At 39.0% G+C, this 21085-nt stretch overlaps 1 protein-coding gene across 7 annotated transcripts; it reads left to right on the top strand.

The window, feature by feature from the left end:
• The first annotated feature begins 451 nt into the window (after positions 1-451).
• On the top strand, positions 452-21067 carry il15ra (interleukin 15 receptor subunit alpha). Of its 7 annotated transcripts, none has more exons than XM_087785775.1 (12): positions 452-589; positions 3312-3503; positions 4357-4389; positions 5362-5412; positions 7443-7493; positions 9558-9608; positions 11673-11723; positions 13802-13852; positions 15551-15601; positions 17790-17840; positions 18121-18180; positions 19405-21067. In XM_087785775.1, the coding sequence occupies exons 1-12, from the start codon at positions 517-519 to the stop codon at positions 19554-19556; spliced, it is 867 nt and encodes a 288-aa protein (XP_087641901.1). In that variant the 5' UTR covers positions 452-516; the 3' UTR covers positions 19557-21067. The 7 variants fall into 7 exon arrangements, with proteins under 7 accessions (XP_087641901.1, XP_087641900.1, XP_087641903.1 ...); XM_087785774.1 differs by having other exon boundaries at positions 3309-3503; XM_087785777.1 differs by lacking the exon at positions 5362-5412 and having other exon boundaries at positions 3309-3503.
• The last annotated feature ends 18 nt before the right edge of the window (positions 21068-21085 follow it).

The following is a 21085-nucleotide window of genomic DNA, read 5'->3' as shown; positions in this document are numbered from 1 at the left end:
TTCAAACACCCTGTCGCTAAATAAAAGTTGTTCTTATAAATAAAATGTTCTATTAAGGTACGAAGAAGAAGATGCTTTTTAAATATAATTCTTAACTTTTTTTTATCGCATATGTGGTCGAAAATGTTAACTTTAAAAAAAAAATAGCGTCACTTTCTGCTTGTGTTTTCATAAATGCTTTTTTTTTTAAATGTAATTCTAAACTTTCTTTTTCGAAAAAGTTTTTTCACAAAAAATAATGTAGCTCTCAGACTATTTACTATCCACTAGACTAATAATTTGACAATTTTTTTTATCAAATAAAATCTTATTTAATGTGTGTGTTTTTAATGTAAACATTATTATTATAATAAGTAGTAATAGTAGTAGTACAACAAGTATATGCCAACATTCTTCTGGGTAGTTCTTGGCGCGCTTGACGTCATCACGTCAAGTGAAAGTGAAAGTACAATTTAAAGCCGAGAGAATGGTGTTCGGACGATTGGTTCTGACGTTTGACCATGTTTTGACCGTCAGATGGATCTGGGTCTGCTCTATGGATGTGTGGTGACACTTTGTTTGCTCTCACCTGCGCACTGCCCGGACAGAGGTACGTTCAACAAGATTTATTTCGCGCGTCACGTGTTTCTTCCAAACCCAGCATTAACCAAAAGGTTTCACTGTACCTATGTGTATTTAAACAAACGGATCCGAATAAAAGTTGAATTATTTTGCTCCTTTTAATTCAAGTGAGTATAGATAGTATCTTAAGACGTATCTACATTAAGCTTTTTTTTTATCACCGATAGATAGATAAACTTTATTAATCCCTCTGGAGATCATTGGGTTTCCTGTTCTCACATCATTACCGTAGAATACATCATCTTTCACTCAAACTCAGAGTTAGAAAATCCAATAGCCAACGATGGCAGTGTCGTCAGCATACTTCTGGACGATGAGATGGTGAAGAGGAGAGGGGCAAGCACTGTCCCCTGAGGTGCTCCCAGGGCCGGGTCTAGACAGGCATGTATGAGGGGGCAGCCACAAATCTTGAGGGGGCATTGTGCTGTTACTTACTTACTTACATGTAAGTTTGAGGGGGCACAACATTTATTTGAGGGGGCCAGGCCCCCTCTTGCCCCTGCCTAGACCCGGCCCTGGGTGCTCCTGTCCTGCAAAACACAGTGTCCAGATCAGCCGGACATAAAGTAAATAAGTAAGTAAGTAAGTAAGTAATTAGTATTTCTAGAGGCACAGGGTCCACATGCATCTGTGTCAGTTTGTCTTTTTACAGTTATAATAATCATCTCTGTTCAACCCAAGCTCCAGCTAAACAAAAATACATTATTTAAATGACATTATATTATGTATCAGAGAAGCTTAACTTCTTTAAAACGGTGACGATGCACATGGAGCAGAATCCTCCTCCCTATATCTCCCTCTGCAAGTCCACACTAGAATTTCCGCAGCTGTGTTGGATCGATCCACATTCTTTTGACAGCAGCTGCAGCGTGTCTCGGGGGGTAACATGAAGATTCCTGAAACATTGTGTCAATGTACGAGTTCTCTTCGTAGTCTCCTCCCACTTGGACCCTTTAAAGGAACCCCATTCGAGATCGAGGAGATCCTAAAAACATGTTTGTCTGTTTGCTCTCGTCTCAACTATTTTTGTGGCAACCGCTTCAAACTCTTGTCACAACAGAGTCAGATGTTCAAGTGAGGCGTGGATTCATCATGCAGATGTACGCAGGAGGTCCAGCATGTCTGGTCTGGCTGCTCTCGCTGCGTTTTGCTTAGGACCAGGACAGTTAGTTTAGGGTGAAGCTAATGTTTACCAACCGTACCTGATGAGATTCACTCCTCTTACTTTGGATTTTCTTCACATATACTGGACATGCAAAGGACTGGAAATTACATTTCTCACTGTCCCCATATGTCGATAATATAGGACAATAAATCCTGTCACAAACGTGTCTCAATTTGATAGGAGACATTATCGTTTTATTTGATGGTACATTCACAGGATTTTCTTTCTAATCCTCTAAATATACATAAGTGTTACAGGGCGGATGATTTCACCTCAGTACGATTGTTATCCAAGTTTTTATCGATCTTCTTTTAAGATGGTTGACTTTCTAACTTCTCCTAAAAAAGGGCAAATAAACTCAAATCATGTAATTCAGTGGTAGATATGCTTGTATTTTTGGTGTTCTGCAAATATTGCAGAAAGTAAAACATGTGTTCTGGTATTTGAAAATGATTCCTACAAATTTCAAAACTACAACCTAATTATGCGTACATTTACATTATATATAGCTTTTTAACCCATAACATTACTGTAACTCTTTATTCTCTCCCTTTACTTTTAGTTTCAGTTTTAACATATCCTTTTTCTGCAGATAAGTTATCATTCTCTGATACCTCCACTGGTCTTTCATCCCCCTCTTCCTTGTGTTATATAACTATTAGTAGTAGTATATCCTCCTCCAAAATACTGTCCATCATGGATGATGACAGTCATCCTCTGAACACTGTCATGAGTGAGCAGAGAAGCAGATGGAGTGAAAGAATGCTCCTCCCATGATGCAACACTAATAGACTCTGGGACTCATTCATTCCTCGTGCTATTAGGCTGTTTAATTCTGAGTTTGGGGTCAGGAGTGGAGTGAAAAGATGATGATATTCCATGTTAATCTTTGTTATTTTTCTTTGATCTATGTTCTTTATCTCTAGATTTGGTTTGTGTCATCTTGCGCTTTCTTTTTATTGCACTTTGTTCTTCTTCTTGTCTAATGAATCTATCGTCTGTATTGCTGTGTTGTTGGAAAAACAATTTCCTGAAGAAGACCTCCAGAGGGATCAATAATGTTTATCTATCCATCTATATCCACCAATTGATAAATGTACTAGTCATCACTACCACACAAAGTTAGGTTTTTTTTTTTTGATACTGCAAAATGTTAATTTTTCTTCTGCGATCTTGAAAATCCATCTGAAAACTGGTATTTCGATCACTGTAATTACTTGCCTGCTTGATACCTTGGCTCCTGCAAGGGTTTGTGTGATATCATCTTATCTTAGCGAGATGAAGATAAAAATAACAATTAATAACAATTTGATTAAGAAAATAATCATTTTGAATTTATTCTATGTGGGACTGAAATTGTCCATAATATATATTTAAAAAATATCAATTTTTACACATTTCTACCTTTCATGAAGATTCTCTTGATAGCAGTTAGCTAACAACAGTATCCACGCGATCAATATGTGAGCAATATGTTTGAATAGGTTGAACTGCAAGAACATTGCGATGAATTGTCTTCCAGCAGAATGTCCCTGCAATGAAATACCGACGTTCGAAGCAGGACAGATCGGACCTCTGATCGGCGACTGCCACCAACTCGACATGGCTTTACGTTATACATGCAAGGATGGATACGTGAGGAAGGCGGGCTCTTCAAACCTTCTTAAATGTCAGGACGATACCAAGCAATGGAAAATACCCAACTTGACATGTATCCGTAAGTTTCAAAGTTCAACTAATGTGTAGTTAAAGTGTGTCTTAAATAGATGTTGGACTCTATTGTATCATCAGTGTTTGTTTGTACAAAACTCTCTTTTCATTGAAATAATTACCATAAAATGTGCTTAAGCCCTGCCCACTGAAAACACTGGAGACCAAATCCCGTTTACCATAACCAAACCCACTCCGCTGTGATTGGTCGAAAATCCATGTATGTCACCGCATGTCACCAATCCTGGGAGTCTCCACCTCTAAGGGACTCATTGTATAAACAAAGCGGGCCGTGATGACAGCTGGCTGGAGGAGGAGTGAAGGCCATTATTATGTCATAATGGACTTTGCTCTCGTAACCTCTCGTTCGCCGAGATTTCAGACAAGGGAGAAATTTATGAAGTAAAAAAAAACTTGATCTAATTTCTTGATATTTCTGAATATTTGAAACTGCTCTTTTGAAGACAAGCTACCATAAGTAAAATTATCTTTGGCGGATCCACTTATGAAGGACTATTCGTGAAGATATATCATTAGTCTTGGCCCGAGCGTCTCGACTTCCTACTTAGTTTCTTGAAAACGTGTGATTTACAGAAGTTGCCAAATCGAAGCGGTTAAACTGGTTTGATTATACCAACATGGTGTCTGGTTCAAAATCTGCTGACCCACATCTGCACGTTCTCCAGACAAAACAAAATAAGTCTTTATTTTACAACACTTTTTTGATTGTTTAAGCGCTTTGTGACCCTGGTCTGGGAAAGCGCTATATAAATACAAATTACTTACTTACTTACTTACAACTGTGTTCATTTCTAGACTTGTTGTTTTTTAAGTGAAACTAATTTGTTTGTGTGTTTCAGCTGATCCAAACAGAAGTCACACAAAAACAACAAGTGAGTGTCATTTATATATATTTCTCCTTTGTTTATATACCGTATATAAAACAGTGTGTGTCCGCCTGACGGTTTATAGACTCTTAAATCCACCATTAGACAAGATGTCTTGAAAAGGGATCACGTAGTTCACTGACTTCTGTTTATAACTGAGCATTTCTCGTCCCAAAATTGTAAAGTAAAAGTTTAAAATGTTCAAATACATATGAAGTGAGCCAGACTTCAGCGAATTCAGGTTGTTTGGCCAATTGTCAGTGGGCGCAAAACGAGGTAAAAGACCCCCCCCCTCCCCCCAACACACACACACACCTCTTTGAAAATACAAATAGGTCCAATTTCAATGAAATGTAATAATATTAAAAAATCTTCTTTAATTTAATTTAAAGTTACATTTAAAACCGGAAATTCTAAGACCCATAATCCACCTGGATTTAAACTCACTTCACTCTTTCTCTGTGGGGGTTATTCGGTTTTTTCAATTCCCTTTTAAATGCTGCATCTTTCTAAGCAGCTCCTCAAGAGACATCGAGAGAAAAGTGTCAAAAGAAATGTTGACATGTTGCATGCAAAGGTGTCTGTTCTTAGAGAGTCATTATAAGGTCATTACAAGCCACGTGTATGTTGTGTGTATGAAATATATTTGCGACAAATTATTAGTTAATATTAGACTAGATTGATATTATTGATCACTCTGGAGATCTCCTTCAGAATATTAAGTTTCCAGTTCACAGCAGATGATAAAAAGAAGTTTGTATGTGTGTTTTTTGCCATTTATTTAGTATTCATAGTACAGATTAAAAATCTTAATGCAAAACATATATTCTGCTTAAAAAAGAACACATTATATCTTATTTTTGGGTCTTAAATCAGATGAAATCCTCCACATCATGAGAACCAGAATCCGTGGACAACTTTGAACAAATGACAACTGAATATTTTTGTGCGTTGAACTAAACTATTCTTCTGTAACAGTTCCTCCGTCTAAGACCACCCCAGAACCATCTGTCGCCACGACAACAAGCGGTGAGTCACTTTGTACTCCTTTAAAAATAAGTTTCATATGTTAATAACATGTTAAGGCGGGTGATTCATGTGACAAGCTATGATGGGTTTGAGGGAAATACTCTTGTTTTTGGTTCAGGATCTCGGCAGATTTCTTATGATGACCTTGAAGTTTTTATTCTGGTTGATGATGAGAAAACAGAGCAAATGTAGCAAAACACATGCGTGCGAAATTCTTATTACATTGTTTTGATATTACAAATGAACAAATCATGTGTTTTTTAAGGAGATGATCCAGATCACGTGATCACATTAGGGAAACTTCAGCTGCTTTCATTCTGCAGCTTCACTTTGATCAAACTGTGATGTTGTTCCACAAGAACGTCTGTGAATCTCGTACAGAAAGACTTGAAGCATCAGACGCTGATCGTTTTGTTCTTTATATTCAAAAAACAAGCTTATAATTCCTTTACATTTTCTATGAACTGCATGAAATAGCGGAAAAAAAGATCATCAGTTTGGTGAATGAGAACATATTTTTGAGTTTGTGAATAATTTAATGTCCACTTGTGTAGCTAGAAACACAAGTCCGACCTTTTTAACGCTCTTTTCCTTCCTAGATATGAATTTTGACGTGGAAAATAATATCTGCAAGTTTTTTTGTACGTAAGACCCTTTAGTACATGAGGCCCTTGGTCTTTTCAAATTAAAACAGCTTTTAATAATGAATGCTGTGGAATAACTCCAGGACTCGGTGGTCTAGAACCACTAACTTAAACGACAAGTCCTCTTATCAATACTGAACTAATCCAGTATATTTAGTGATGGGACTGTGTTTGGAGTGGAGGTCATCAGGGCACTATTCTAGGCAGGAGATGGTTAAGAAAGATGCATTCTGGGTGGATTGGACAATGTAATAGAAACGGAAAGTTTCGCCAGTTGCTAGTACGGGTCCAGTCTTCCTATTGACGCAGCATGGATCGCTCAGGCTTTTGACAGGGTTTAACTTTAGCCACAGGAAGGTTGGATTCAGAGAGAAAGAGCAAACATAGGTACAGGAAGAATCGGTTTGGATGGTCGGCCAGCTCTAGGAAGATGGAGGCCACTGTGTTCATTGGGACTTTCAAAGCAGCAGAGATTTTTCTATAACCTTGTCCAGATTCGTGCCTGGAGACAATCCTGTCTAAGAGGTTCTAAAATGAAATTCCTTTGACTTCCTGCTCGGTCTGTGCTCTGACAAGCACTGTCACCTGTGTGACCTTCTATAGACAGGTGTGTGTGTTTATAAATCCTGTCCAATCATCTGACTTTACCACAGGTCAAGTCAAATTGAGCTGCAAAAACATCTCAAGGATGGACAGTGGAAACAGAATGCACCTGAGCTCAATGTTGAGCTCCATGGCAACAGATGTGAAAACACATGTACATGTGATTTCTCAGTTGTTGTTTTTTTTTTTAAATCAATTAGACAGAATGTAAAAAGTTTTTCACAAGTCACTACAGGCGGTTGTGGTCGAATTTTGAGGGAAAAAAATGAACGTAATCAAGATAAGAATCAAGTCCCTCAGCATGGCGCCCAACATGGCTAAAGACGCCATACTTACTTCAGTCAAGGACCTGGAGTTGAGAAGTTACTTTGTAATAATTGTAATGGCAGGACGGGCCCAGAGGAAAGTAGAACACACAGCAATGACGGGACGAGCAGGTGTCTTTGTTGAACAGATCGCTCGTTGAGCGAGAACACCACAGCATCGAACTCTTGAACACACAATCATTTTATCGATTGTATTGACTTTTATTGGTCCACCTGACCCAGCTCTTCTGGTATAAACATCTCCTCACATGCTCAGGAAACCTCAGCTCACTGGTGTTCTGATCACAACAAGTTCAACTATGAACTTGAGGTTTTTACTTTATTTAACATCTTATTTTTGGGTCTTAAATCACCTGAAATCCTCCACATCATGAGAACCAGAATGTTCTGGATAACTTTGAAGAAGTAACAACAGAATTGTTTTTGTGCGTTGAACTAAACTATTCTTCTGTAACAGTTCCTCCGTCCAAGACCACCCCAGAACCATCTGTCGCCACGACAACAAGCGGTGAGTTAAATATGTTAATAACATGTTAAGGCGGGTCATTCATGTGACAAGCTATGATGGGTTTGAGGGAAGGACTCTTGTGTGTTTTGGGTTCAGGATCTCGGCAGACTTCTTATGATGACCTTGAGGTTTTATTCCGAAGTTCAACTTAAGTTTCGATGCTGGTTGATGATGAGAAAACAGAGAAAATGTAGCAAAACTTCTTATTACATTTGTAAAAGAAATCGTTTTGTTTAGAAATCACAAATGATTAAATCATCTGATGGTGTTTTTATATAAGTGTGTGTTTTTAAGGAGATGATCCAGATCACGTGATCACATGAGGGAAACTTCAGCTGCTTTCATTCTGCAGCTTCACTTTGATCAAACTTTGATGTTGTTCCACAAGAACGTCTATGACTCTCGTACAGAAAGACTTGAAGCATCAGACGCTGTTTGTTCATTATATTATAAAAACAAGCTCATAATTATTTGACATTTTCTCTGAACTGCATGAAATAGAGGATGAAAATATTCAGTATAAAACGATCGATGTTGTCTTAATAAATACAGATCATCAGTTTGTTGAATGAGAACATATTTATGAGTTTGTGAATAATTTAGTATCCACTCATGTAACTACAAACACTTGACTACTACATGAACTTTGACATGGAAAAGTATGTACACAAGTTTTTTGTACGTGCGACCCCTTAGTTCATGAGGCTCTTGCTTTTTTCAAAATAAAACAGCTTTTAATAATGAATGCTGTGGAATAACTCCAGGACTCGGTGGTCTAGAACCACTAACTTAAATGACAAGTCCTCTTATCAATACTGAACTAATCCAGTATATTTAGTGATGGGACTTTATGTTTGGAGTGGAGGTCATCAGGGCACTATTCTAGGCAAGAGATGGTTAAGAAAGATGCTTTCTGGGTGGATTGGACAATGTAATAGAAACGGAAAGTTTCGCCAGTTTCTAGACCGGGTCCAGTCTTCCTATTGACGCAACATGGATCGCTCAGGCTTTTGACAGGGTTTAACTTTAGCCACAGGAAGGTTGGATTCAGAGAGAAAGAGCAAACATAGGTACAGGTAGAATCGGTTTGGATGGTCGGCCAGCTCTAGGAAGATGGAGGCCACTGTGTCCATTGGGACTTTCAAAGCAGCAGAGATTTTCTATAACCTTGTCCAGATTCATGCCTGGAGACAATCCTGTCTAAGAGGTTCTAAAATGAAATTCCTTTGACTTCCTGCTCGGTCTGTGCTCTGACAAGCACTGTCACCTGTGTGACCTTCTATAGACAGGTGTGTGTGTTTATAAATCCTGTCCAATCATCTGACTTTACCACAGGTCAAGTCAAATTGAGCTGCAAAAACATCTCAAGGATGGACAGTGGAAACAGAATACACCTGAGCTCAATGTTGAGCTCCATGGCAACAGATGTGAAAACACATGTACATGTGATTTCTCAGTTTTGGTTTTTTTAAATCAATTTGACAGAATGTAAAAAGTTTTTCACAAGTCACTACAGGCGGTTGTGGTCGAATTTTGAGGGAAAAAAATGAACGTAATCAAGATAAGAATCAAGTCCCTCAGCATGGCGCCCAACATGGCTAAAGACGCCATACTTACTTCAGTCAAGGACCTGGAGTTGAGAAGTTACTTTGTAATAATTGTAATGGCAGGACGGGCCCAGAGGAAAGTAGAACACACAGCAATGACGGGACGAGCAGGTGTCTTTGTTGAACAGATCGCTCGTTGAGCGAGAACACCACAGCATCGAACTCTTGAACACACAATCATTTTATAGATTTTATTGACTTTTATTGGTCCACCTGACCCAGCTCTTCTGGTATAAACATCTCCTCACATGCTCAGGAAACCTCAGCTCATTGGTGTTCTGATCACAACAAGTTGAACTATGAATTTGAGGTTTTTACTTTATTTAACATCTTATTTTTGGGTCTTAAATCACCTGAAATCCTCCACATCATGAGAACCAGAATGTTCTGGATAACTTTGAAGAAGTAACAACAGAATTGTTTTTGTGCGTTGAACTAAACTATTCTTCTTTAACAGTTCCTCCGTCCAAGACCACCCCAGAACCATCTGTCGCCACGACAACAAGCGGTGAGTTAAATATGTTAATAACATGTTAAGGCAGGTCATTCATGTGACAAGCTATGATGGGTTTGAGGGAAGGACTCTTGTGTGTTTTGGGTTCAGGATCTCGGCAGACTTCTTATGATGACCTTGAGTTTTTATTCCGAAGTTCAACTTAAGTGTCGATGCTGGTTGATGATGAGAAAACAGAGAAAAAGTAGCAAAACTTCTTATTACATTTGTAAAAGAAATCGTTTTGTTTAGAAATCACAAATGATTAAATCATCTGATGGTGTTTTTATATAAGTGTGTGTTTTTAAGGAGATGATCCAGATCACGTGATCACATGAGGGAAACTTCAGCTGCTTTCATTCTGCAGCTTCACTTTGATCAAACTTTGATGTTGTTCCACAAGAACGTCTATGACTCTCGTACAGAAAGACTTGAAGCATCAGACGCTGTTTGTTCATTATATTATAAAAACAAGCTCATAATTATTTGACATTTTCTCTGAACTGCATGAAATAGAGGATGAAAATATTCAGTATAAAACGATCGATGTTGTCTTAATAAATACAGATCATCAGTTTGTTGAACGAGAACATATTTATGAGTTTGTGAATAATTTAGTATCCACTCATGTAACTACAAACACTTGACTACTACATGAACTTTGACATGGAAAAGTATGTACACAAGTTTTTTGTACGTGCGACCCCTTAGTTCATGAGGCTCTTGCTTTTTTCAAAATAAAACAGCTTTCAATAATGAATGCTGTGGAATAACTCCAGGACTCGGTGGTCTAGAACCACTAACTTAAACGACAAGTCCTCTTATCAATACTGAACTAATCCAGTATATTTAGTGATGGGACTTTATGTTTGGAGTGGAGGTCATCAGGGCACTATTCTAGGCAAGAGATGGTTAAGAAAGATGCTTTCTGGGTGGATTGGACAATGTAATAGAAACGGAAAGTTTCGCCAGTTTCTAGACCGGGTCCAGTCTTCCTATTGACGCAACATGGATCGCTCAGGCTTTTGACAGGGTTTAACTTTAGCCACAGGAAGGTTGGATTCAGAGAGAAAGAGCAAACATAGGTACAGGTAGAATCGGTTTGGATGGTCGGCCAGCTCTAGGAAGATGGAGGCCACTGTGTCCATTGGGACTTTCAAAGCAGCAGAGATTTTCTATAACCTTGTCCAGATTCATGCCTGGAGACAATCCTGTCTAAGAGGTTCTAAAATGAAATTCCTTTGACTTCCTGCTCGGTCTGTGCTCTGACAAGCACTGTCACCTGTGTGACCTTCTATAGACAGGTGTGTGTGTTTATAAATCCTGTCCAATCATCTGACTTTACCACAGGTCAAGTCAAATTGAGCTGCAAAAACATCTCAAGGATGGACAGTGGAAACAGAATACACCTGAGCTCAATGTTGAGCTCCATGGCAAAGGATGTGAAAACATATGTAAATGTGATTTCTCAGTTTTGGTTTTTTTAAATCAATTTGACAAAATGTAAAAAGTTTTTCACAAGTCACTACAGGGTGTTGTGGTAGAATTCTGAGGGGAAAAAATGAACGTAATCAAGATAAGAATCAAGTCCCTCAGCATGGCGCCCAACATGGCTAAAGACGCCATACTTACTTCAGTCAAGGACCTGGAGTTGAGAAGTTACTTTGTAATAATTGTAATGGCAGGACGGGCCCAGAGGAAAGTAGAACACACAGCAATGACGGGACGAGCAGGTGTCTTTGTTGAACAGATCGCTCGTTGAGCGAGAACACCACAGCATCGAACTCTTGAACACACAATCATTTTATAGATTGTATTGACTTTTATTGGTCCACCTGACCCAGCTCTTCTGGTATAAACATCTCCTCACATGCTCAGGAAACCTCAGCTCATTGGTGTTCTGATCACAACAAGTTGAACTATGAATTTGAGGTTTTTACTTTATTTAACATCTTATTTTTGGGTCTTAAATCACCTGAAATCCTCCACATCATGAGAACCAGAATGTTCTGGATAACTTTGAAGAAGTAACAACAGAATTGTTTTTGTGCGTTGAACTAAACTATTCTTCTTTAACAGTTCCTCCGTCCAAGACCACCCCAGAACCATCTGTCGCCACGACAACAAGCGGTGAGTTAAATATGTTAATAACATGTTAAGGCAGGTCATTCATGTGACAAGCTATGATGGGTTTGAGGGAAGGACTCTTGTGTGTTTTGGGTTCAGGATCTCGGCAGACTTCTTATGATGACCTTGAGTTTTTATTCCGAAGTTCAACTTAAGTGTCGATGCTGGTTGATGATGAGAAATCAGATAAAATGTAGCAAAACACACGTGCAAAAATTCTTATTACATTTGTAAAAGAAAATCCTTTTGTTTAGAAATCACAAATGATTAAATCATCTGATGGTGTTTTTATATAAGTGTGTTTTTTAAGGAGATGATCCAGATCACGTGATCACATGAGGGAAACTTCAGCTGCTTTCATTCTGCAGCTTCACTTTGATCAAACTGTGATGTTGTTCCACAAGAACGTCTATGACTCTCGTACAGAAAGACTTGAAGCATCAGACGCTGTTTGTTCATTATATTATAAAAACAAGCTCATAATTATTTGACATTTTCTCTGAACTGCATGAAATAGAGGATGAAAATATTCAGTATAAAACGATAGATGTTGTCTTAATAAATACAGATCATCAGTTTGTTGAACGAGAACATATTTATGAGTTTGTGAATAATTTAGTATCCACTCATGTAACTACAAACACTTGACTACTACATGAACTTTGACATGGAAAAGTATGTACACACGTTTTTTTGTACGTGCGACCCCTTAGTTCATGAGGCTCTTGCTTTTTTCAAAATAAAACAGCTTTCAATAATGAATGCTGTGGAATAACTCCAGGACTCGGTGGTCTAGAACCACTAACTTAAACGACAAGTCCTCTTATCAATACTGAACTAGTCCAGTATATTTAGTGATGGGACTTTATGTTTGGAGTGGAGGTCATCAGGGCACTATTCTAGGCAAGAGATGGTTAAGAAAGATGCTTTCTGGGTGGATTGGACAATATAATAGAAACGGAAAGTTTCGCCAGTTTCTAGTCCGGGTCCAGTCTTCCTATTGACGCAACATGGATCGCTCAGGCTTTTGACAGGGTTTAACTTTAGCCACAGGAAGGTTGGATTCAGAGAGAAAGAGCAAACATAGGTACAGGAAGAATCGGTTTGGATGGTCGGCCAGCTCTAGGAAGATGGAGGCCACTGTGTTCATTGGGACTTTCAAAGCAGCAGAGATTTTTCTATAACCTTGTCCAGATTCATGCCTGGAGACAATCCTGTCTAAGAGGTTCTAAAGTCAATTCATTTGACTTCCTGCTCGGTCTGTGCTCTGACAAGCACTGTCACCTGTGTGACCTTCTATAGACAGGTGTGTGTGTTTACAAATCCTGTCCAATCCACTGACTTTACCACAGGTCAAGTCAAATTGAGCTGCAAAAACATCTCAAGGATGGACAGTGGAAACAGAATACACCTGAGCTCAATGTTGAGCTCCATGGCAAAGGATGTGAAAACATATGTAAATGTGATTTCTCAGTTTTGGTTTTTTTAAATCAATTTGACAAAATGTAAAAAGTTTTTCACAAGTCACTACAGGGTGTTGTGGTAGAATTCTGAGGGGAAAAAATGAACGTAATCAAGATAAGAATCAAGTCCCTCAGCATGGCGCCCAACATGGCTAAAGACGCCATACTTACTTCAGTCAAGGACCTGGAGTTGAGAAGTTACTTTGTAATAATTGTGGTGGCAGGACGGGCCCAGAGGAAAGTAGAACACACAGCAATGACGGGACGAGCAGGTGTCTTTGTTGAACAGATCGCTCGTTGAGCGAGAACACCACAGCATCGAACTCTTGAACACACAATCATTTTATCGATTGTATTGACTTTTATTGGTCCACCTGACCCAGCTCTTCTGGTATAAACATCTCCTCACATGCTCAGGAAACCTCAGCTCACTGGTGTTCTGATCACAACAAGTTCAACTATGAACTTGAGGTTTTTACTTTATTTAACATCTTATTTTTGGGTCTTAAATCACCTGAAATCCTCCACATCATGAGAACCAGAATGTTCTGGATAACTTTGAAGAAGTAACAACAGAATTGTTTTTGTGCGTTGAACTAAACTATTCTTCTTTAACAGTTCCTCCGTCCAAGACCACCCCAGAACCATCTGTCGCCACGACAACAAGCGGTGAGTTAAATATGTTAATAACATGTTAAGGCGGGTCATTCATGTGACAAGCTATGATGGGTTTGAGGGAAGGACTCTTGTGTGTTTTGGGTTCAGGATCTCGGCAGACTTCTTATGATGACCTTGAGTTTTTATTCCGAAGTTCAACTTAAGTGTCGATGCTGGTTGATGATGAGAAAACAGAGAAAATGTAGCAAAACACACGTGCAAAAATTCTTATTACATTTGTAAAATAAAATCCTTTTGTTTAGAAATCACAAATGATTAAATCATCTGATGGTGTTTTTATATAAGTGTGTTTTTTAAGGAGATGATCCAGATCACGTGATCACATGAGGGAAACTTCAGCTGCTTTCATTCTGCAGCTTCACTTTGATCAAACTGTGATGTTGTTCCACAAGAACGTCTGTGAATCTCGTACAGAAAGACTTGAAGCATCAGACGCTGTTTGTTCATTATATTATAAAAACAAGCTTATAATTATTTGACATTTTCTCTGAACTGCATGAAATAGAGGATGAAAATATTCAGTATAAAACGATAGATGTTGTCTCAATAAATACAGATCATCAGTTTGTTGAACGAGAACATATTTATGAGTTTGTGAATAATTTAGTATCCACTCATGTAACTACAAACACTTGACTACTACATGAACTTTGACATGGAAAAGTATGTACACAAGTTTTTTGTACGTGCGACCCCTTAGTTCATGAGGCTCTTGTTTTTTTCAAAATAAAACAGCTTTCAATAATGAATGCTGTGGAATAACTCCAGGACTCGGTGGTCTAGAACCACTAACTTAAACGACAAGTCCTCTTATCAATACTGAACTAGTCCAGTATATTTAGTGATGGGACTTTATGTTTGGAGTGGAGGTCATCAGGGCACTATTCTAGGCAAGAGATGGTTAAGAAAGATGCTTTCTGGGTGGATTGGACAATATAATAGAAACTGAAAGTTTCGCCAGTTTCTAGACCGGGTCCAGTCTTCCTATTGACGCAACATGGATCGCTCAGGCTTTTGACAGGGTTTAACTTTAGCCACAGGAAGGTTGGATTCAGAGAGAAAGAGCAATCATAGGTACAGGAAGAATCAGGTTTAGATGGTCGGCCAGCTCTAGGAAGATGGAGGCCACTGTGTTCATTGGGACTTTCAAAGCAGCAGAGATTTTTCTATAACCTTGTCCAGATTCGTGCCTGGAGACAATCCTGTCTAAGAGGTTCTAAAGTCAATTCAAGTCCCTCAGCATGGCGCCCAACATGGCTAAAGACGCCATACTTACTTCAGTCAAGGACCTGGAGTTGAGAAGTTACTTTGTAATAATTGTAATGGCAGGACGGGCCCAGAGGAAAGTAGAACACACAGCAATGACGGGACGAGCAGGTGTCTTTGTTGAACAGATCGCTCGTTGAGCGAGAACACCACAGCATCGAACTCTTGAACACACAATCATTTTATCGATTGTATTGACTTTTATTGGTCCACCTGACCCAGCTCTTCTGGTATAAACATCTCCTCACATGCTCAGGAAACCTCAGCTCACTGGTGTTCTGATCAGAACAAGTTGAACTATGAACTTGAGGTTTTTACTTTATTTAACATCTTATTTTTGGGTCTTAAATCACCTGAAATCATCCACATCATGAGAACCAGAATGTTTTTTTCAAGATGAACTAAACTATTCTTCTGTAACAGTTCCTCCGTCCAAGACCACCCCAGAACCATCTGTCGCCACGACAACAAGCGGTGAGTTAAATATGTTAATAACATGTTAAGGCGGGTCATTCATGTGACAAGCTATGATGGGTTTAAGGGAAGGACTCTTGTGTGTTTTGGGTTCAGGATCTCGGCAGACTTCTTATGATGACCTTGAGGTTCTATTCCGAAGTTCAACTTAAGTGTCGATGCTGGTTGATGATGAGAAAACAGAGCAAATGTACCAAAACACACGTGCAAAAATTCTTATTACATTTGTAAAAGAAATCGTTTTGTTTAGAAATCACAAATGATTAAATCATGTGACGGTGTTTTTATATAAGTATGTGTTTTTAAGGAGATGATCCAGATCACGTGATCACATGAGGGAAACTTCAGCTGCTTTCATTCTGTAGCTTCACTTTGATCAAACTGTGATGTTGTTCCACAAGAACGTCTGTGACTCTCGTACAGAAAGATTGAAGCATCAGACGCTGATCGTTTTGTTCGTTATATTATAAAAACAAGCTTATAATTCCTTTACATTTTCTCTGAATAGCGTGAAATAGCGGATGAAAATATTCATACATATATATATATGTTTGTGAATAATTTAGTATCCACTCATGTAACTACAAATACTTGTGTGTGTGTGTGTGTGTGTGTGTGTTCATTTCCGACCCATATTGATCGTTGTAATGTAATTCTGATGTGAACATCTCAACATGACTAGAGAGGATGAAGTTCATCTGAGCAGTAAATAAGGAGGTACACCACCTACAAAAGTGTTGAGAATTCCAACCTTTTTAACAATCTGTTCCTTATTGATACATATGAACTTTGACATGGAAAAGTATGTACCGTACACACGTTTTTTGTATGTACGACCCCTTAGTTCATGAGGCTCTTGTTTTTTTCAAAATAAAACAGCTTTCAATAATGAATGCTGTGGAATAACTCCAGGACTCGGTGGTCTAGAACCACTAATTTAGACGACAAGTCCTCTTATCAATACTGAACTAGTCCAGTTTATTTAGTGATGGGACTTTATGTTTGGAGTGGAGGTCATCAGGGCACTATTCTAGGCAGGAGATGGTCAAGAAAGATGCATTCTGGGTGGATTGGACAATGTAATAGAAACTAAAAAATTTGCCGGTTTCTAGTCCGGGTCCAGTCTTCCTATTGACGCAGCATGGATCGCTCAGGCTTTTGACAGGGTTTAACTTTAGCCACAGGAAGGTTGGATTCAGAGAGAAAGAGCAATCATAGGTACAGGAAGAATCGGTTTGGATGGTCGGCCAGCTCTAGGAAGAGTCCTGGTGAGATTTTTCCATAACCTTTTCCAGGATCGTGCCTGGAGACAATCCTGTCTCAGAGGTTCTACTGACAATTCCTTTGACTTCCTGCTCGGTCTGTGCTCTGACAAGAACTGTCACCTGTGTGACCTTCTATAGCAGACCTCCAGCCTTATCTATGCAGCCCGCCTAAGGTTAAAATAATACTTCAAAACTGACCGTTTTTTAAATGTTTCCAATGGCTATATAACAATTTTAATACTAGTACAGCTGTACATGTAACATGTTAAAGATCTTAGTTATTTTTCATTTTTTCTCTCTGTTCTTTTTCTTGGAAATGTTTTTTAATTTTAAGAGAATAAAAAGCTTTTCTATCACATTGTAAAATGGAATTTATATTAAATGAAATATTTCAAAACTTATTTTCAAACTTAAAACATATTGCATTTTATGGCATAATGTGTTTGATACACTTTATTTTTTATTTATAAATATATTAAATGTAATTATTTTTCTTTAAATCTTAAATAAAATACATATTAAAATTGAGTGCAGATTAACACCAACGCTTATTTGAGAATTCCCTTTTTTATTTGTTTGTTTGTTCTTTATTTTGGCTCGACGGCCCCTTATAACAGTTACAGTATATAATGTGGCCCCTTTTTTTGCCCACCCCTGTTCTATAGACAGTTGTGTGTGTTTACAAATAATGTCCAATCAACTGACTTTACCACAGGTCAACTCCAATTGAGCTGCAAAAACATCTCAAGGATGGACAGTGGAACATTTTAAATCAATTTGCCAACATGTAAAATGTAATGTTTATTTAACATCATATTTTTGGGGTCTCAAATCACCTGAAAACCTTCACAACATGAGAACCAGAAACAAGTTCCAACTGAATTTTTTTTTTTGAGTTGAACTAAACCATTCTTCTGTAACAGTTCCTCCGTCCAAGACCACCCCAGAACCATCTGTCGCCACGACAACAAGCGGTGAGTTAAATATGTTAATAACATGTTAAGGCGGGTCATTCATGTGAGCCAAGATGGGTTTGAGGGAAGGACTCTTGTTTGTTTTAGGTGTTCAGCTGGTTGATGATGAGTAAACAGAGCAAATGTTTGAAATGATAATTACAGACCTAACCCTTGTGTTATCTAAGAGTCAAGGTGACCTGGAGGCCTGGAAAGGTTTTAGAAGGGTTTTTCAGAAACAAAAAAACAAGGCCTGGACATTGTACCCTCTCATTGTGATCTCAAATCTTTATTTCTTCAGCTGGTACCTCGAGTACAGCACGACCACCAGCCGACAACAACACACCCTCAGCAAGCAAGTGTGAGTATTAACTTATTAATAAAAACACTTCCCACACGTACTGCTTTATTGGGTGTAAAGTCCATCAATCCGCTGATCTTAATCAAACTGACTCACTCATGAAACCTTTAGAAAGTTAAAGCCCCACAAACATGTTTGTTATTTCAACCAATTTACTTTAGTTTGCTGGTATTTTTTAAGTAACGTGACCAAGACGAGCTTTTTGACGCATCAAGAGATGCCGTAAGATGTTAAGTAAAACAAAAAAAAGGGGCTTTTCAAAATAAAACAGCTTTCAAAAATGAATGCCGTGGAATAATTCCATTGCTGTGTCTCAAATCGCATACTAGCGTACTCAAAGTTAGTATTTTTAGTGCGTAAGTGCGTCTCAATTCTTAGTATGCGAAATTTAGTGCAGCATGCACACTTAAGTGTCGTACTAAAACGCCCACAAAACTGAGCATGGTTCGATGGACACTAACCACACTAAACAGCCGCCATCTTAATGACGTTTTAAACGGAAGTTACGTCATATATAAATGCATATATATTCATATACTTATAGGTGTATTTTCAGCAGCAGTAGGAGGATAAATACGTCTTCGGTGCTGATACCACCTCAAATATCTCGTGTTTATTTCGATTCTCATATTTTTTCTTTATTTCTTCTTCCAAACTTGCAAAACGTGCTGCCAGCAGGTGTCGATAGCGTTCCAACAGCTGGTTGTAACATCGTTAAATAGAAGTAGAAGAAGAAGCTGTCGCGTCAGTTCCTGTTAGTGCGTAGCAGCAGTGTTTGATTTGAGACAAACTATCTGTGGAGAATTTACGTACTAGTTAGTACTTACACTATCCTGATGCATACTAACTTCTAGTATGCTAAGAGAAGTATGCGATTTGAGACACAGCACATAACTCGGTGGTCTAGGACCACTAACTTAGACGACAAGTCCTTTTATGAATACTGAACTAGTCCGGTATATTTAGTGATGGGACTTTATGTTTGGAGTGGAGGTTATCAGGACGCTATTTTATTTCATTAAAAATAAGAAGATGCATTCTGAGCTCACTAGTGGATTCGACAACAGTTTCTAGAACCAGGTCCAGTCTTCCTATGGACGAAACCGTACAGAAGTATGAGGTGGAACAGACTCGCTCAGGCTTTTGTCACGGTTTAACTTGTGGGGAAGGTTTTGAGCAAACGTAGGTACAGAAATAATCTTTTCTCCGTCCCTCTCACTGCAGCGGCGAGTAGCGCAGCGACGGTCGCCATCGTCAGCGGCGCCGCCCTCGTGATCGTGGCCGTCGGCGTCGGAGGCGTCGTCCTCTGGTACCGACGGAGGGCGATCGACGTCGTCAGCGGCGAAGAAGTCATTCCGATGAACACGCCTGCTTAGAAGACACCATCAGCATGGAAACCAACTGTTCTCTGTTGACACGAGGAGAGACGCGACCGACACCGTTCAGACCTGTGAGCAGGTGCTCGTACCTCCAGGGTTCCAGGTGGAACTGGCCCACGTCCGGCTACCCGTCCTCAGCGCATGTCAAGTACTGACCTAACTTGTGTAACTTCAAGCTTCTCCGTATCCTGTCGACCTTATAAGTGACTGGACGTGCACGTCTTTCTGCACAAGCACGGAACTGATACTCGTCGATATACGTCCAATAAAATGTATTATCGAGGGGTGTGACGTTCAATCTGGATATTTCTCGTCCTAAGAACCGTCTCGCTTGAGTTGTCCGAAACATCTTCTTCTGACCTGTGGAGGGCAGTGATGCTCATTTGTTACGGCGACTCAAAAACTCAAGGGAGATGAAAAAAGGAAAACACTGTTGACCGTGAAGAGACTGATGAACATTATGATTGTATGATTGTTAGCTAGATGGCTAATGCTAGCGGCAACGGTCATTTCCTTAAACCGATAAACAATCTTATCGTTTAATCTAAACTTGCAGTAACTAACACGAAAAACTCTGAGACTGTGGCCAAAAAGAGTGGTTTGTGCGCGAGCACCTTTACGGTTCCTTCCGTCCTGCGAAAAATGTGGCTTGAATTCTTCTGTGAACTGCTTAGTCTTTTGACTTATTGAACTGAATGTGTTGTTGTTTCTTTCAACACCTGTGCTGAGGTACTTTTCATGAGGGCCCGACCAATCACATGGTCGACAGTATTGACCAAAGACAGTTACTCTTTAGTCATAACCGTTCCTGTTGGTCGGTTTTTTACTTATTACTTTATAAAGTTCTCCTCCGTCCCTTGGAGATGGAGACTTCCAGGATTAATGATGTGCGGTGACAAACATCAGTAGTTTACCGATCACGGCAGAGTGGGCGTGGTTAAGGTAAACAAGAATTCATCTCCAGAAAAAAACAAGTATTATCAGTGGGCGGGGCTTAGGCACATTTTTAATGTAAATATTTCAATGAAAAACACTCCAAACACTCCATGACCATTAACTGTAAATTGTAATGTCATCAGACTTGTATCGATCTGATACAAAACTAACTTGTCATGGATATTTGGGAATTCCATTATTAATGTTGTTACGCTTCAGTCTACTTTAGTCTTCTCTCATCATATTCATGCCATGATTCTCTGTCTCTCGTCTTTTGGCTCCATCTCTCCTCACGTCATCTTCAATATTTACCAGTGATATGAGCTTCTCGTCAAAGTTCCTCGACCCAACATGTCGAACAGTCCGAGTGAAAAACCTCACTCGCCAAACTTCGAAGGATCTACTTTGTCTGTGCTTTGTTCAACATGTGACATGTAGCATTACCGCACGTCGTACTCGTGCAACAAAAAACACCATTTTACACAAATATGAAGCTGCTTTTTGGACCCAAGTGTATGTTGTGTCCATTTTATATTTAAATGTGAGAAAATAAAAAAGGTTTTGGTGTATTATGCAAGTATTGTTTCTTC

This window comes from Callionymus lyra, chromosome 3, assembly GCF_982586985.1.
Source record: "Callionymus lyra chromosome 3, fCalLyr1.hap1.1, whole genome shotgun sequence".
NCBI lineage: Eukaryota > Metazoa > Chordata > Actinopteri > Syngnathiformes > Callionymidae > Callionymus > Callionymus lyra.
This window is presented reverse-complemented; position numbering and strand designations above follow the sequence as displayed.

What these genes read in the sequence shown, in the direction of transcription:
- il15ra (XM_087785774.1), top strand. Translation starts at nt 517, where the DNA reads ATGGATCTGGGTCTGCTCTATGGATGTGTGGTGACACTTTGTTTGCTC. An exon ending in AAGTCACACAAAAACAACAA is followed by an intron (nt 4,390 to 5,361) that starts GTGAGTGTCATT and finishes CTTCTGTAACAG; the next exon opens with TTCCTCCGTCTAAGACCACC. An exon ending in TGTCGCCACGACAACAAGCG is followed by an intron (nt 11,724 to 13,801) that starts GTGAGTTAAATA and finishes CTTCTTTAACAG; the next exon opens with TTCCTCCGTCCAAGACCACC.